Raw genomic sequence first — 16,474 nt, 5'->3', positions numbered from 1 at the left:
TGTGATCCTGGAAGTCAAATAGACGATTTAAGTCTCTTTACTGAAATGCAGAACCGCTTCAGCTTCCCTTTAATCAGGGGACAAATGAGCGGCAAAAACGGGCGCCGCGAGCAAGTTCCATAACTATTGTTACAAACGCAGTGACGTCGACCTATACCATGCCGCAACGTCACAACGTCCGCGCAAGTTGCTATAGAAACAGCTGCGCAGCGACTGTTTTCGTCGTTTATATGTCCCCTGCAGTAAACGATGTTAAAGTTTTATACCGAATGTTTCAACGAATTGGCTTTCAAAAATCCCTAAAAATACGGTGGTTGGGGGAAAAAACACTCTCCCTGTGAACAAACAACCAGACACGGCAGATATCAAGAATTGCAAAAAGACATACCCATTAGCTATATAATTAACTAAAATTTACCACTTAACTTTAATTTACGAGAGTTAACATATGGCTCCTATGAGAAACTTGCTAAGCATAATCGAAAACCACCAAATCAACTCATTCAAGAAAGCTTTTCAGCATTTTACGGCGTTCGAACGAGAAAACAGAGGCACACTCAATTTTGGACGCGTTTTTACGTTTCGGCCTTCTATTAGAGCACATTCTTGTGCCAGCGGTCCTGCTCCCTTGTGGCTAAGACACGCAATGCACGTGCGCCCTACTTCCCTCCATCTTCCGAGGGTGGAGAGGCGGCCTCTATCCCTCGTAGGAAATCGCCATGGCTGGCAGTTTGTTTCCGTAAAGTTCCGTTTTCTTTTTCTCCTTTTCTTTTTTTTTTACAATTAATTTGTTTTTAGGTATTTTTGAAATCCTTGCATGAGGATGAAGTTGATGTATTTTGAAGCAAAGGCCGTATTCGTCAACTAACTCATGTTCTAAGCGTATCAGGTAATCTGCTAAAGCTGGAATATGCCTAGCTTTCTCATTTTTGTTATTCCCCTCGATGACGATAACAGTTTTTGTTGTACTTACGAATTACGATATCTATAGGACACGATGATACTTAAACGCGCCGCTGGAAAACAATAAGGTGACCGACCTTGATTTACGAGAACATTTTCATAAACTTGTGAAGTTTACCTTCTGTTTTTGACAACTGTTGCGACCTAGCAGCGTGTGTTTACATGATGAGTGAACTTTAATAAATGGATTCAGAGAGCGGAATCATGTCTGTTTAAATACAAATCTGGTTTGCAAACTTTTTTTATACGTTACCAGTTTTTTTTTTTTAATTAAATCAATATACTCTGAACATCTCAATCACAGAATTAAGCAAAAATAAGGAACCCAACCCGCAGTATAGAAACGTGGAAACGTACCGTTGCAGCTACTCCGTCCAGTTGCCGGCCGCCGTGATTGGAAACGAATATTGCGGATGCTCCAGACGCTTTAGCCAGTAAGGCATCTTCAGCTGCAAGGAGGGCAGAACACTAGCTTTGGTATATTGCGTGGCAGAAGCTCGCTCTTTTACTGTTGTACTTGTACCTTGAAAATTTGGAAGCTTCAATTGTACATTTAGTAAAACCTGTGCAACTTGTCATATCCAGCTAAACTCTTTTTATTGGATATTTGAGGTCGTCTGGTACCATGACTACTAAATATGGTTGAATTATAACGAATTCCGTTTTGTTTTATTTTATTGTAAGACTCAAAAATCGGATCAGGAGACAAAGCGGTTGTCTCCCACACAGACGTTTCTCGTCCTGAAAAGTGTGGCGGGAAGCGAGGCGGTTGGAACGACCATGGCCTCCGACATTTTGTACGCGATGGCTATGCCCCTCAGGCCATTGCATTCACCGGTAGAGACTGTTACTGTGAGGCGCTTGGAGGCGCTCGCCACCAAAACCAAACAATACAAAGATATAGCCGGGAATTATCATCATCATCACAATTATTGTCGGTCTACGGAACTTAGGAGCAGCGCAAAATGTGCTCCCCGCCTCTCACCGTAACACGCAGTCCTTTCACAAGAAAAAGTCCGAAATTCGAAGGTTCATCTTTCCAAGGGGTGAAAGGTGTAGAAGAAATGTCCGTGCACGTAAGTGAAGTTCAGAAAGCTGTTCTCGTGCGTAACGACAGAAAATATTTCTATGCTTGTCATGCCGGTTCATACAGCATCCGCAGAGGACAAATATAGATTCGCATTACAAGAATGGATAGTTGGGCGAGTTGGTGGAAACTCATAGTGACATTGTCATGTAATGCTGCCATAGAATGAAGGGCCATTTTTGTGTGTCTTTGTAATGAAATTCGTCCGTTGATAGCGCGTGTCCCGTGTGTTTCTTTTTTGTCTACGTCCTCGTGTTTTCGCGCTGTTTGCACGATCAATAGATTCGCATTCAACCTTCCATTCTGGGGTATCATCCAGCGAAAGAGTGCAAAGACCGGAGCAGCGAATAAAAATTACGAATCAACAAAGTCCGACCTGTCTCTATTCTGATGATGAGAACAATGAAGATGCAAGCTTCATGCCGCGACCCCACACTTGACATTGGGAGTTTAGGCGATTCTGTTTCTTTTCCTGCTTTGGTTATAAACGCACCATGTGGAAATCTAAAAAAAACTGGCTCGGCTCGTTTGCTTTTTTTTTTTTTTTTCTGCTGAGCATTTGTGCGTTTGGACAGGCCGAAGTAGAGAAATCTCGGAGGCCATGGTGGAACAAACAAGCTCGACACTGAAGGAGGAGTAAAAGATTGAAAGGACAGTCAAAACAAACTAGCATAAAAGTGGCCAATCACGTCATAAAGATTCTTAAGCAACGGAAATTATTTCCAGGTTCTTGCGCATTGGTAAGTAATTAAAGCTCTAGGGTCGTTGTCGTTAAGCAGCTTCATGCAAACACTTAAGCAGCTCATTAAACATAGTCTTAATTTTCGACTCCAGGCATTGGTGGAAGTGATTTCATGTTATTGGACGACCTGGGCTGCGTAATCAAGACGTAGTTGGTTCGATTCGCTATTGCAACTGGCCAATCCCACAAAATATATGAAAATTCTTTGAGGTAAGGTAGGAGCTGATATGAGACTGAGAATCGCACGTCTAGGCGCAGTTAGCTCTTGGTCGGTTTAGAAAAAGACACCAAATTGTAGAGGTAATGTGTTGTCAAAGACTGCTGCTGGCATATGTCTGACAGCATAATCTAGTTAGACTTCACCTTCAGACTCATAGGCTATAAAAAAATTAAGGCCCTTTCTCGGACACTTGTGTCGAAAGCATGAAATGCTTTCATTAATGACGTCAAATCACAGCCATATTTCAGCACACCTTATTTCATATTCCTCATGGCGTAGTCATCATCGCTGTCTTTCGCCGCCGTTATGACAGCCTGGAAATCTGGGGTACGAGAAGTATGACACAGTACATGCACGCCAAGCATTTCTTTTTTTTTTCTTTTTTTTTTTCAAGTTTGGCGTCATAGTTTGAGTTGTTACGTCTGGTCGGCTCTTGTGCATCGGAAACGAGATCCAGCGCAATCCACATCCATATAAAGCGGAGCAGCCGTCACGTCGTGTACAACAGAATCGTGGTGACATACCTCATTACCACGAGTGGTATCGTCACCGCGGCATCTTCTCCGAGTACTTTAGTAGACGGGCGGCGAGCCAGCGCTTGGTGTAAATCGTATTCGTATTGGAAGATATGCAAACCATATCCACGCACCTGCCGCTGATGTTAATTTACAGCACTCACACGTCCTCCGTGTCTATGCTCCGCGTCGTCACACTCAAAGTCTTCACTCGCTGTCACAGAACAGTACACATCGTCACCTTGGCGTCTTTAAATCGCCACACCACCGGTTCTTTGCTCTCGTCGCATCTCCGGACCACGCAGTCAAAGGTTGAGACGGTTTGCGGGTGCATCGCAGTGGTACGTCCAGGTTTTCTTCAACGCCTGCATGTGCCAAATGGCTAACACTTTTCAGGCTCACGCCTTCCGCATGCCTCCCCTGTGACTGCATGTCGGACAAGCTGCTCACACCGCTTTTCCAATGTGACGAGGTATAGTCATCGACAGGTTAAAAAAAGGGAAAGCTATTCGCACCGTTTTCCACTTTAGCGGTGCAAATAGGGGAGAGGAGGTCGCCTCCTCTCCAGCGTTCGCTCTGCTAAAGTGGAAAGGAGTGGGATAAGTTTCCTCTGAATTCTTAATCTGTCACCGACTATAGTGTCGATTCAGCCGTTCCATATATCCCCACCGATTCACAGAGCCATTGGTGTCGTGAAGCGGTTGTCTCCCTTGGCGTTCAATATACTTGCATACACGGTGTTTAATTTTAATTCTTACATATTAAAAAAAAAAAAAGAGAAAGTGGAATAAGAATCAAACGGATGCCGCCTTCACCGTGCATTTGTCTGGGTCGGCGGAAGTGCGTTGAGGGAATAACCGTCAGGTAAGTTGGCCATTTAACTAAGATCAGTTCATTAACTTTTTTTATTAACGGTCGTATGGGTAATGTGGGAATTTCAGTATTTGACTGCAATTCCTATTAGAGACCAGACTAAATCAACAATTTTTCATAAAAACATAATGGTTATTCAGGTGTAGATGGTTGGGCGTGTTGGGTTGTCTTGTCTGTTTTGTCTTCAATGTCCCTCTTTCCTTATCTTAAGTTATTTAGGCCTTCATCGATACGTCACAGAGTTTTTTCGCCGGGTTTCAAAATTGAGCGCAAAAAGAGCGCCTGTAAGGATGGCGAGGGGAGCTTAGCGGAAGGAGCTCGGGGAATTGGCGGCGAGGTCACCCGAAGCGTCCTTCGGAGGCGCCCTATGTCTTGTCTTTCCCTTTGGCGGCAAGCGGAGGCCAGCTCCCGAAAGTGGAAGCAGATTTCCCCGCGTGGGATTTAAACAAACCTCTGTTCGCGGGTGGTCGCCCTTGCCGCCGGGGTAATTGGGGAAGCGACTTTGTCAGGGCATGTCGGCGACTCCGGGGAGAAAGGGATGTCCGGCCTCCCTTCGGGATGTCGGCGCGCCTCTTTGGAAAGGGCGAGTTTGAACGAGCCCGTGCGCGGAGCAAGAAGTCATCTCCCGCGGTCCCGAGGGCTCTGCGTACTTTGTCCTGCGGGGCGGAGAAGTTGCCGTGCGCGGCAACGGATTTGGCGCTGAGACGCTTTTGTCGACGTCGGGCTGCCGCGAGCGGCAGCAGCAGCGTGACAGCCTTGTACTATACTCGTTCTTCATTGTAAATATATCTATCGAAAAACCTCCATCGAGTTCTCCGGCTCCTGACTGGCGAGAACGGCAGACCCCCGCACCACCGCACGACACTCCACGGTCACCCGGCTTCATCGAAACCCGAGGGAGACGACGGAGTGCCGGGAAAACCACCATCGCTCCTGGAAGGAAGAATCTTTACTAGCGCCCAAAGCACTCAACGACGTTCAGAAGAGTGGCGTAATCGTTTCAGTTACATCGTCACTGTCTCGGGAGTGTAATCAACGCATCGACCAAGGGCGCGCTTTCAAGATAGTAGTGAGTTTTAGTATTGCGTATACGAGCGAACGCAAGCCCTGTGCGTTTGCGTTAGCGTTACGTGTTCCACACTGCGCGTGCGCGGAGCCCATACTGCGGCATTGGATTGGCGCATGACGACTTTGCGCATGCGCAGCGTGGAGAACACGACGCTAACGCCAACGCATATACCCAATACTAAAACTCACTAGTGACGAAGTGACGTAAATGACTATGTTACTCTAAAGGTCATTGTGAGCAGAACTTGCGTCGCTCTTGTTGCACGCAGTTTTGAAATCGAGCGAAAAATTGCGAACATTTCTCACTGAATATGTAAAAAAACGAATACCCTTCGGAAATCCTCTAAATTGGTCGACTCTAATAGTAATTGTCACCAATACCGTAATTGAAGCATAAAGCAATTAAAAAGATTCCTACCTGTTTTAGTTAATTAGCCAACTTGCAGTGACGGTTATTCTCCCTAATGTCCGCAAAACCCTGATAAAAACATGGTGAAAAAAAAGTATCTTTTCGAGTTAAACTCAAACACCCTGTACATAATACCTCGAGAGACGTAACTCGGGAAAGTGCTGCGTGCACCACATCTTTTGCGCGTGACTTATCGTAACCATATACCACCCATTTTTTTTTACTTCCAATTCCTCATAGTGCCGTATACCCATGGTTCCCTTTGTGACAGCACTGATGACGTAAACGCTTGCAGACAGCCATGCAGGTCATCTCCCACACCCTTCTCCGCGTCTCGAACGTGCTCTCCTTGGTCACATGCGCTCTAGTATCAGCCGGTTCTGGGACATACTGGTGCTCGATGTAGTGGTCCCACGCAGTACCTCCCACCCCCCTACACACATACACGCGTCGGTGCGATACTCAAGTACATGGGTGTTGTAGTCGTCAACTGTTGCACTGGTTGCAAAGAGACACACTGTATCTTTGCAGTAGTCGTCAACCAACTATACACGAAGCGAATCTCGATCACTCTGTTTACACAAAGCGGATCTCGATCGCTCTCAGCTCATCGTCGGTTAATGGCACACCGTCCCCGATTTCGCAAAGCTATGCAATGCGGACGAACGTGCGTCATTTTGCCGCACAACGCGCACCAGAGGGCAAAACCGAGAAATACGCGATGGTATATGGCTTCAAACACGCCCCTATTGCTGCTCCTCCACCGCCAGTTTATCCCGATGACTTTCACAACATCAAAGTCAAATTTGGAGGTTTTACGTGCCAAAATAACGAAAGGCATTTGGCACACCCCAGCAAAGAACTGATGATTCATGTTGACCATCTGAGGATCTTTCGACGCGCAATCGAATTATCGATCAACGGTCTGTTTACAATGAACTTAAGGCGAAGTTGCAGGCGAGCTGGTAAAGAACTATTTTAACCCCGGAGAGTGGGAGAAAACCAAGGGACAAGGTCACACGAATCTCCAGAAATTAGAGATTCGCGTTGTCCTATTTTTTTTTTTTTTTTTTTGTTTCTTTCTACTTTAGGGGGTTAAATATATTTATTCAGAAGGTGCATCTTTTTGGCATGTTTGGCGTCGCGAAAGTATATCGTCCGATCGAAAATGGTAAACCCGGCTTTTTAGCCCGCATAAGTACACTACGCATCGCGGAGAGCTGAAAGTTCGTGAGAATGTGACGGTAGCGGTGGTGACAAAATGCGAAAGTTTGAGCACATGACGTTACCTGGATTAAAAGATACAAAATAAGAACAACATTTCTCAAAGAGCCGACGTCTAATTACGGTTCATCAAACCGTAATTTGAGATTGTGGGAGCCTGTAGACTTTATTTCAGTAAAACAAAAAACTGGCCACTTACAAAGACGACATTTTTTTTCATGGTAAGTTTTTTTACTGACATAATTGCTACAGGCACCCAATCTCCAATTTTAGTTTCATAAAAATTAGCCTTAGGTAGACGTCGGCTCATACGGAATTGTTTTTCTTTAGTCTCTTGTGACGTCACATTCTCACAAAGTTTTGGCTTTCTGCGAAGCGTAATTTATTTATATGGGCTTAAAAGCCGGGTTTATATTTTATGTTTAGACCCTGTACGTTTCGGGAAACAGATGCGCCGTTTGAATAACATAAAAAAAAAAAAAAACGCGAATCAAAAAAAAAAAAAAAAAAAAAGTTCGCGCTTTTTGTTTTTGGAGCGAGATTTTGCTCAAACCACAGAAGCCTGAAACGAGGACGCTGTCAATGGCTACTCAATATCGCTGTGGCGTCTGACCTTCGAGGCGGAGTGAGCAATTGGAGGAGCCTGATCTTTGGCCAATCGCGTATCAAAACCAAAACCTGAAAAAAAAAAAAAAAGAAGCACGGCGGCGAGGGACAAGCGGAGAAGAGGTGCGTATGGGCGTTTTGGGTTAGTAGTACGGGTTGGTGGGCGGCGGTGCAGATTTCACAACAGTCGCGACGAGTGCAAGCGCTATCATATAAACATGATGACTGGGAATAACCGATCTTTTAGTAGTGCTACAATTTACAAAATAATTCGAGATCATGTACCTGTTCTTTAATGTTCGTAGTCTTTCACCAGTTTGGCAGGCCTAGAGCAAAATCCGTCAAAATATATCGAGTAATATTAATAAAGGAGACTAGACTCTTCTCAGTGTGCGTACTTTCTCTCATTTTGATGCGAAACGCTTGACGTTCCCAGTGCAGAAGACAATGAATCGCGAAATTCACGTGAGTCAAGACGTCACAGATTCCGCGCATCAAACTGGACGTTGGAAGTAGCCGCTTGCGCGAAGTCTCGGTTTTGCAAAACCGTTGAGCGTTTAAAAGATGCATCGTGTGAGGCTCCGATGGCTGTTACGGAGGGGAGTTGCCGTAGATCGTCCATCAGGATGACATCAAAAGCACCGAATGGCTCACCGAAATGACGTGGTATTTGCTTTAGCCGATGGTGGATCTTATCGATACACCTTCTCCCGATCGTACTCACCTATTCAATTAATACGCGCCGTATCACCCGAAGAGTGTCCCGAACCATGTAGACGTCGCCGGGCCCCATCATCATCACGAGACTACCAATCGGGCGTTTGAGGTCTGAGTGGAGAGTAAAAGACCCGAACGCCGTCGTCGCCGTTCCAGTACTGGCGAGTGTTGTGACCCTCGCCACCACAACCCGTGCTCCTACCCGCTCGAACTTCGCTCTCAAAGGAGCAAAAGCAAATTACGCCGTGTGTTAAAAAAAAAAAAAAAAAAAAAAAAATATATATATATATATATATATATATATATATATATATATGTGTTTGTACAGCCTAGAACTTGGTCTGCCTCACAGAGGCGACGAGTCTCCCAGCTGTAGATGATAAATTCAGACAGAGCAATACAACCGCTAGCTTGGGGTCTTTAACGTGCCTCACGGAGTAGTGATACACGACCGCACACCGGTACGATGCTCATCAAGATCGAAACGGGCAGGGGTGGGGATTGAACCCAGGATTTTGGGTTCTGCAGCGCGGGCTTTCACTCCACGTGCTCCGAGCTGGTGTGCGCTACGCCGCTAGCCCACTCAGCCACCGATCCCCAAGATGCTGCAGTAAACGTCAGACTTCGCACTGAAAGGCTTTTGTAGAGAACTCTTACTTCCAAGTCCCAGCTCGAAGCACAACAAAGCACTATGTAAACTCTCTGGAGTCTAGCCTCCTTTCACAGCCCGGTAACAATCGTTTTACTCTTTGTTGTTCACAAAATTTAAAAGCTGATAGAGCAGCCCTCGCAGCATTTTTGGCTCGAAATGTGTTAAAGGGAAACTGAAGCGGTTCTCTATTTGAGAAAAAACATTTCAATGGCCTTCATTCTACCTCCAGGATGAGGAATATCAAGATTATTTTTCAATTTGGTGCACGGAGGCTTCAGAAATTAAATTTTAAAGTACCGCCGAAGCCCCTCCTTCCCGGGGCGTGACGTCACACTAGGAGCCTTCGGAATATCTGCTCTCGCGCATCTTCATCGCCTGTCAAAGCTATGCACGCGCACTCTTGCTATTTTCAGAAAGGTCAGAAAGAGACGTCACGACTGGTGTCAGTGCGGGGAAATATACCTGGCAAGCTTGCGTTGCACGCGCTGAACACACGAGCGACACGCGCTTGGCGGCCCGAAGATCCTAGTATGACGTCACGACTGGTCGAATGTTTTTTCGTTTTTCTCGCTTTTAGTTGCATCTTCAGGGAAAACAAAAGTGATATTCAGATTCACGGGATAAAAATACGCCAGAATTCACCTCTAACTCGTTTTTTTCAAGAAGTGTTTCAGCTTCCCTTTAAGTATTTGGAAACCGAGGGGGAGAGGATTAGGGGGTTGGAGCAATTTTAGCGGTTAAAGTAATTTTATTACTTTCAAAAGTAATCTACTCACTCTTGTGATTACTATATAATAAATGCAATCAAATTATTACAGAATTAGTTCAAAAAGTAATCGATTACAGCTAACGACCTCGATATGAGCACATTGCAAGACAGCTTACCGGTCATGACGCCCTTCACAACCACAGGCAGACTGGTAATGCTCCTCAGATATTGCAAGTCACGCCAGGTCAATGACGAATCGAAAAGAGAGTTAGCGTATCCTTCAAGTCCCGAGCCAAAGTTGGAAGAGTTGAAGGACTGTAAATCTACATCCTGGAAGTTTCCCAATCTGTGAAATAAATAAGTGCGCCATCGAATTAGGACACCAAATTTAGAGTAGTACGGTACATTTAATGAAGATGTTCTACCAAAGTTGAAAGCTGGGCTGGTTGGTGTAGGCTAAACGTAATGTAGGCAAAACAGCGCAGAACGACAAGGACTAGAAAGAAGGAACAAACGAAACGGGACAGGCGCTGGCTCGCAACTAAAGGTTTATGTTTTCTGTAATTAAACCCTCAGTTGCGAATCAGGGCCTGCCCCGTCCTGTTTGTTTCTTGCTTTTAGTCTGTGTCGTCCTGCGCTGCATTACCTGCATTATGTTTAGATGTTCTACTTTTAATAGGGAGTTTTGGTGGATCGTTTTCAAAGGCCCGCTACCGCTACGAGCGCGAGCGTCAGAGCATGCATCGAAGTGGCAGCGCGAGCTCCCGCTACGATTAGCGTGGCCTGAAAACACGATATGCTAAAACTCTCTATTATGCCGAATAACACAAATAAACTCGCTACACATTTGAAAGGTGAAGTGAAGACATGCAGCAAAGGTATTATGGGCCGAACCAATGGAAGGCATCTGGCTGGCCCCAGCGAAGGACTCATAATTAATTTCGAGCACACGGGGATCCTTTTACCCGCAACCGAAACCTCGGTGTATGGAACGGAACAACGGCATCTGGGATAGAACTGTTTAATCGCTCTGCTCGTAAGAGCGTCAGCCTTCCCAGTGTGCTCGTGCTGCGAGCTAAAACAAACAAAGAAAAAAAAAAAAACAGAATAAAAAACAAGTTATTTTTCCGTTTTTTTTTTTTTTTTTTTTTTTTTTTTGGGGGGGGGGGGGGGGGGGGGTCAGGTTAGCGCGGGTCGCGCTTACTACAGTACTCTTCCTCTAGCCACATGAAGCAGAGTAAACGAAGGGGTCAACAGTTTTTGGATCGTCGAGTAACGCGCTCCGTGACACACGCTTTCTGGCATGTGGCGAGCAGATCGACACGCGACTGCTTGCTGGACAGCCAGGTGTAACGGCGCGCCACCCAGGAAGGCTCGCTCGACGCGGTCCCCTGCGACGACCTCTCTTCGATTGCGCAAGCCGGGAGTCATTATGGTTTCCTCAGTACGGCTGAAAAGATTATGATCTGTCGTAAGGCGCTGCCGAACTCTTCTTACCTTCCTTGTGTAGGAAAACACGCGTGCATGTTTCAACTATTGACTGACAAATATCTTCTAGGAGATTGGCAACCGAGGTGGCCTTCCTTGTAGCTGCTAGAAGGTTTCCCTCAAGTTTTCCAAGTACATTTGTGGTAAAAGGAATTAAAAGGGTTTCGGATGCTTCGAAGAAGCCTCCAAGAAAATGAAGCTTCTGGGAAGTTCGGTTCAGGTCTCGTTTGAACGCGGGCCGAATACCGAGCAGGAACAGAGGCAGGTGATCTACTTAACAAAGACGCATGTCCCTTGCCGTGATCGCCGCCTTGAGCTGCGAGTGAAATTGCTCCGCCATGCCATTCGCTGACGAGGGGTACGCAGCGGTGTGGGCGTCGCGAGTCCCGAGCAGCTGTGTCAGAGCAGCAAAGCAAGGAGCACTGGTACTAGCGTCCCCCGTGTGTCGTAGATGGCCGACCGTAGCGAGCACTTAATTTCCTTGAAATCTTTGAGGGTGGAACGCTGATCGATGACAGAAACAGAAGATAAAGGTTTTTGCCGTCTTCTTGCTTTTCCTGGTTTCTACCTACTAAAAAAAAAAAAAAAAAAAAAAAAAAAGATCCGTGATTTTTTTTATACAATAAATTTTGTTTTTTGTGCCTCCCGCGCGTTGTAATTATCCGTATTTGGAGCCTGTTCATCGTCATTGGCTCTCTCCAATTTGGAGGTCAGGGACAAGTATGACGGATGATCTAGCTTGATGCATTCTTTACTGTTATTCTGTATTTCAGAGCTTACGTTTGATCATCTTTGTCTATGTGGATGGCTCAACATTTACTTTTTGGGAGCCCCGTGAGCTGTACGAAGTTCATCATCCATGGAGTCTATTCTGCACCCATCAAGTCCTCTGTAGAGATCTCGAGGGACGCGTTCGTTCTTTTGCCATATACTGCGATACAGTTTTCGAATTGCTTACCAAACTTCCGACATGTGCTGCCCATCGCGACATTTGCCTCAGACATATGCTATTTGTTTGCAACTCAGGTACTCCGGTACTCGTATAGGTATAGAAACAAAACGTATGTTCCTATAATCTTTAGCTGGTACAGCAAGCTGTCTGCAGTCACCCCAATATTAGATTCAACGGAAACAATTTCTGTGGTGCTAATAACCACTTCGTCCCAGATACAACGTGGCACTTGCGACGTTTCCATCTGCGATGCTGATCGAAATCCAGTGTACAGGGTGAAACAAGGAGACGCCAGGCTCTTTAAATCGACCGGAAAACTCGGTTTCTAATCCTATCGCGCTACGACTTTGTGCAGGGTTGCCCACAGATGGTGCTTTCTTTTTTTTTTTGTGAAATTTGCGAAGAGCGAGCTTACCTGAGGAAAAAGTAAAGAAAGAAGAAGGCTTAGCTCCTATGGAAATGCAGCGACGCCACCGGTCTGCAAACAACACGGCGCCGTTTCGCACGGGAGGCAAGAGATAGCGCAAGCGGCCGCGACGCCAACTGCCGCCAACGAACGAGCAGACGACGCCGAGAGCCGGCCCTTTTGCAGACAAGGAACTTCAGTTCCATGCTGTTACCGCGCCTGCCTTTTTTGTTTCTGCGACTGTCGTTGCCTGCGGGACGCGTGCCGCTTTTGAGTCGAAAACATTAGAGAGTTTTAGTAGACCGTTTTCATTTTCCGCTCCGCTCTGGGGATGCCAAACTGCGCATGCGCGGCCCGCTTCGCCGGAACGGAAAGCGGAGGTCAAAAACGCGTTTTAGTAGAGCGCTTTTCTTCAGCGTAAGAGCGTTTTGAGCGGGTTCGAAAAATTTGCTTGCGTAGCCCCACAAGTGGACGTTTATATTACTAGTAAGACATAAAAACCTAAACGTTAACACCAAGAGAGTGAAAGGGAGCTTGTTTGTAGAGGTAGTAAAAACGAAGGCGACAATAATGAACACAAAAAAGTAGGCACACACCTGAAGAAATAGTAAGCTATAAAATATAAATATAATCGTTCCACCTTGTGTGCGAGTGAAGCCGAAGGTATAAGCATGAGCATGTTGCTCTAAACGGTACTTGCACTGCACGAGCGGGCGTGCTTATCAAGGACGCTGAAAGGCCGGCACTCGCTCTTGTAGCTTCTGCTCCACTCGAATTAAAACTGAAACAGATTTACTTATTCGAAGTAGAAAAATACAAGAAAAGGACGAAGTTTCCGCATTGCGAGTACATCCTTTTGCGTAGTATGAGTACAGTGTTGCTCAAGGCTAGCAAGGCATTTGCACGATGAATCCCCGCTGTTCTCAAGGAAGGAGACTTTTACTAACGAGATTAAGCTGGCGAGACATCGAATCTATGATTCGTGTCCCTCGTGCCATCAAGCGCCGAAGCTTCTTTTCCGAACGCGGTTTGCTGGATATTTCCAACGTAGAAAAGAAACCCTTTAGGAAGTTATCCTGCTTAAAGAAGGGCCTGGCTGCTCTGCATGCGGGCCTCCAAATACCAGCACCCGACAGATCGGCGCAGGGTGTTGCCAATCAGGCGAGACGCTTTGCATGGTTCTTCCTCGACTGGCCTATCCCAACCGTCTGTTCGTACTTGGATGAGCGTTTGGACGGAACTTGTCGGTGTTCTTCAGTTCTGTGAACCTCATCGTGGGTCACATCAACGAGAGGTTCGGCCACCTGCTCGCTGGCATGAACAAACATAGGTGGTTGACCCTGGCGAAACTAGAGCTGTGCTCACAGGTGAGACCCTGCATGGTTTGTGTAAATTTCGTGTTTCCATTGTTTCTAGCACAGCTGCTCTGTCTGGTGAAAAGTTACTTTTTTCTATACGCCAAAGGTGTACATGGGCAGTGTCAGGACAAGTCACGACGAGCGCGTTAGTAATCTATGAGTATTAGTAGGCCACTTTTATGAGCCCTCTTTGCTCTACTTTACGTTCTGCGAGAAGCATCGTCCCCACCGCGCATGCGTGGCTCGCTCTGAGTTGGAGCGTATAGTTAGCGGAGAGAGCGTGCGCTCCGCTTCACAAGTTGTTGAGCGGACTGCCCTCAGCGTCCTTAGCGTGATCGCTTAGATCTCAAGATGGCTGCACTTACTCAATACGCGTCGATGTTTTTGACCGTGACCTCAGCTTGAAAGAGATCGAATCAAGAAGTAAAGCGTACGCCCCGCGCGTAAAAAGTAAACCATTCGATTTGAGTTCTATGTAACACAAAACAGCATAATCAAACCAAGTGGACGAGTATCACTTTGCAACCAGCACGGCGTCGGTAAAGTCGTCGCATTTTGTGGACGTCCTATGGCTATGCAGTCAGACGTACGGGTGCGCGTGCTTGAAGGCCGATTATATCTGTGCATGCGCCCTCCTGTCGAAAGTGCCACTGAAAGCTGACCACGAGCATAGCGCTCGCAAGCTGCACCAAAGAAACCATTCCCCCTCTCAGCTTTATTTATTCACACTCGCTCGCAACTTTTGAATTGTTTAACTTTCCTCGAGAAATGTTTGCATTGGATTTCCTTGGTAGATTTAGAAAATAATAGAAACTTGAATGCAGCCTTTTTAAAAGTGCAACCCATGGTGCCGCTAGTCTTCGAGGCCGCCTTATGTTGGCCAAGTGTCTAGGGAGCAAGAGAGCTGCGTCATTGTTTGTCGCGGATGCGAGTCTAAATGTATTAGACACGAATGCTGCGTCAATACTGAATATGAAATCGGTTCTAGTCACAAGTCTCGCACTAAAAGCGATGCCCAAAATATGGCGGCCGTATATGTTACCCGGTGGTGTTTTGAAAAGAGTTACCAATAACGGTCGAAAGGATATTCCACGTCAATTTTTTGTCTGGTGAAAACCAGACAGACATAAACAATGCAAAATTTAGCAAACACAACCCTGGACTTCTAAGCAATAGTGGTAGATTAGAACAGTTTTCAGAAGTTTCGTTTTGAATTCCGGCGTAGCGGGCCTCGCATGCACAGTTTGACGGCCTCAAACCTTAGCAGAATTAATATATATATATATATATATATTAATTTACGATACCCAGTTTTTTACAAGCCTACAATGGAAATACGCTTTATCTTAGAGGAGTAACAAGTCCCATATCACATGTTTTGGTAGTGTTTAAATACTGCCGTGTTGTAAGAGTGTTTTTCTTTGTCTTTTTTATTAGGCCGTCAAGGACAAGGGAACACCCCTGAACAACTGTTGGGGTTTTGTTGACCGCACAGCATGCCCATATGCCGTCCATCAAAAAAATCAGAAGGCCACAAGAGGGTGCTCGTCGTGAAGCACCAGGCAGTGATGTGCGCAGACGGCATAATTTGACGGCTGGACGAAACCTACAAAGACCATGGGCATTTTCTTGTTTGTTTAATATTAGAATGCATAAAATTATCACAGTAAATCATATTCAAGCTTTTGTACTGAGCGAAATACCTGTCCAACTGGGCTGAAAGGCATCTAGAAATATCTTAATAAAAAACGTTCACTAACGACTCCCATTTTACTTCTCAGATGTGCGTGTGATTATTGCATCTAACCAAATTACAGTGTTACTGTTGAATTCAGCATTGTAAGAGTAGCCTATGTTGCGTAGCCTTCTATTGCAAGAAAAGACCGTAGCACAAGTGAGGCAGAAACTAGGCAGGAGCTTAAGCTGAAAAACGCACTTTCATAAACACACAAAAGAAATAAAAAAAACTGTATAGTCAAGCAAAATGGTTTCATGTCACCCCCCAAGGCAGATACATACACTGCGCTCCCCTGTTAATACGAACACGAAAAAAAAAATCGCTTTTATTTGCAGTTTATTTCTTTGACAGCTATAGAAAAAGTTGAAAATTTGTCGCTCAGATTAGTGCCCCAAACGAGCGCTTTATTCCACACCAATAGGCAAATGTCAGCCCCTCGAATTTAAGGTGAAAAATGAAAACAGGATATTGAATGCTCCCGCTAACAGTGTCGCGCAGTGTACATAAACACCAAGGCACCGTATCACAAACCGAAGCATACGAAGAAGAAAAGACTAATTTCATTGGGAAAAAAAAAAAAAAAAGCAGAGCAGAGATATAAATGGAGCACTCGCTTTCGCTAATTTTCACTGTCTTGCTGCCTGAAGTAATCAAACAAAATATCTGTCCGTTTGCCGACTGCTTCAGTCTTTGGTCTTTAACCTTTAATTTTTGGCTCTGGAGAGCCGCGGCACCGCGGAAAGCAGC

At 45.6% G+C, this 16,474-nt stretch overlaps 1 protein-coding gene across 1 annotated transcript in view; it reads right to left on the bottom strand.

Annotated features, from left to right (window-relative positions):
- LOC8029013 (hydroxyacid oxidase 1) overlaps nt 1-16,474 on the bottom strand; it is an 83,350-nt gene that overhangs the window by 14,728 nt on the left and 52,148 nt on the right. The window contains exons 4-5 of the mRNA XM_040221881.1: nt 9,962-10,131; nt 1,321-1,412 (exon numbers count right to left, since the gene is read on the bottom strand). Of these exons, the coding sequence (XP_040077815.1) occupies nt 1,321-1,412; nt 9,962-10,131 (262 nt within the window). The remainder of the gene's footprint in view (nt 1-1,320; nt 1,413-9,961; nt 10,132-16,474) is intronic.

Source organism: Ixodes scapularis, unplaced genomic scaffold (genome assembly GCF_016920785.2).
Source record: "Ixodes scapularis isolate PalLabHiFi unplaced genomic scaffold, ASM1692078v2 PGA_scaffold2__306_contigs__length_199485367, whole genome shotgun sequence".
NCBI lineage: Eukaryota > Metazoa > Arthropoda > Arachnida > Ixodida > Ixodidae > Ixodes > Ixodes scapularis.
Note: the sequence above shows the minus strand (reverse complement) of the source record. Positions and strands in the feature narration are given on the sequence as shown.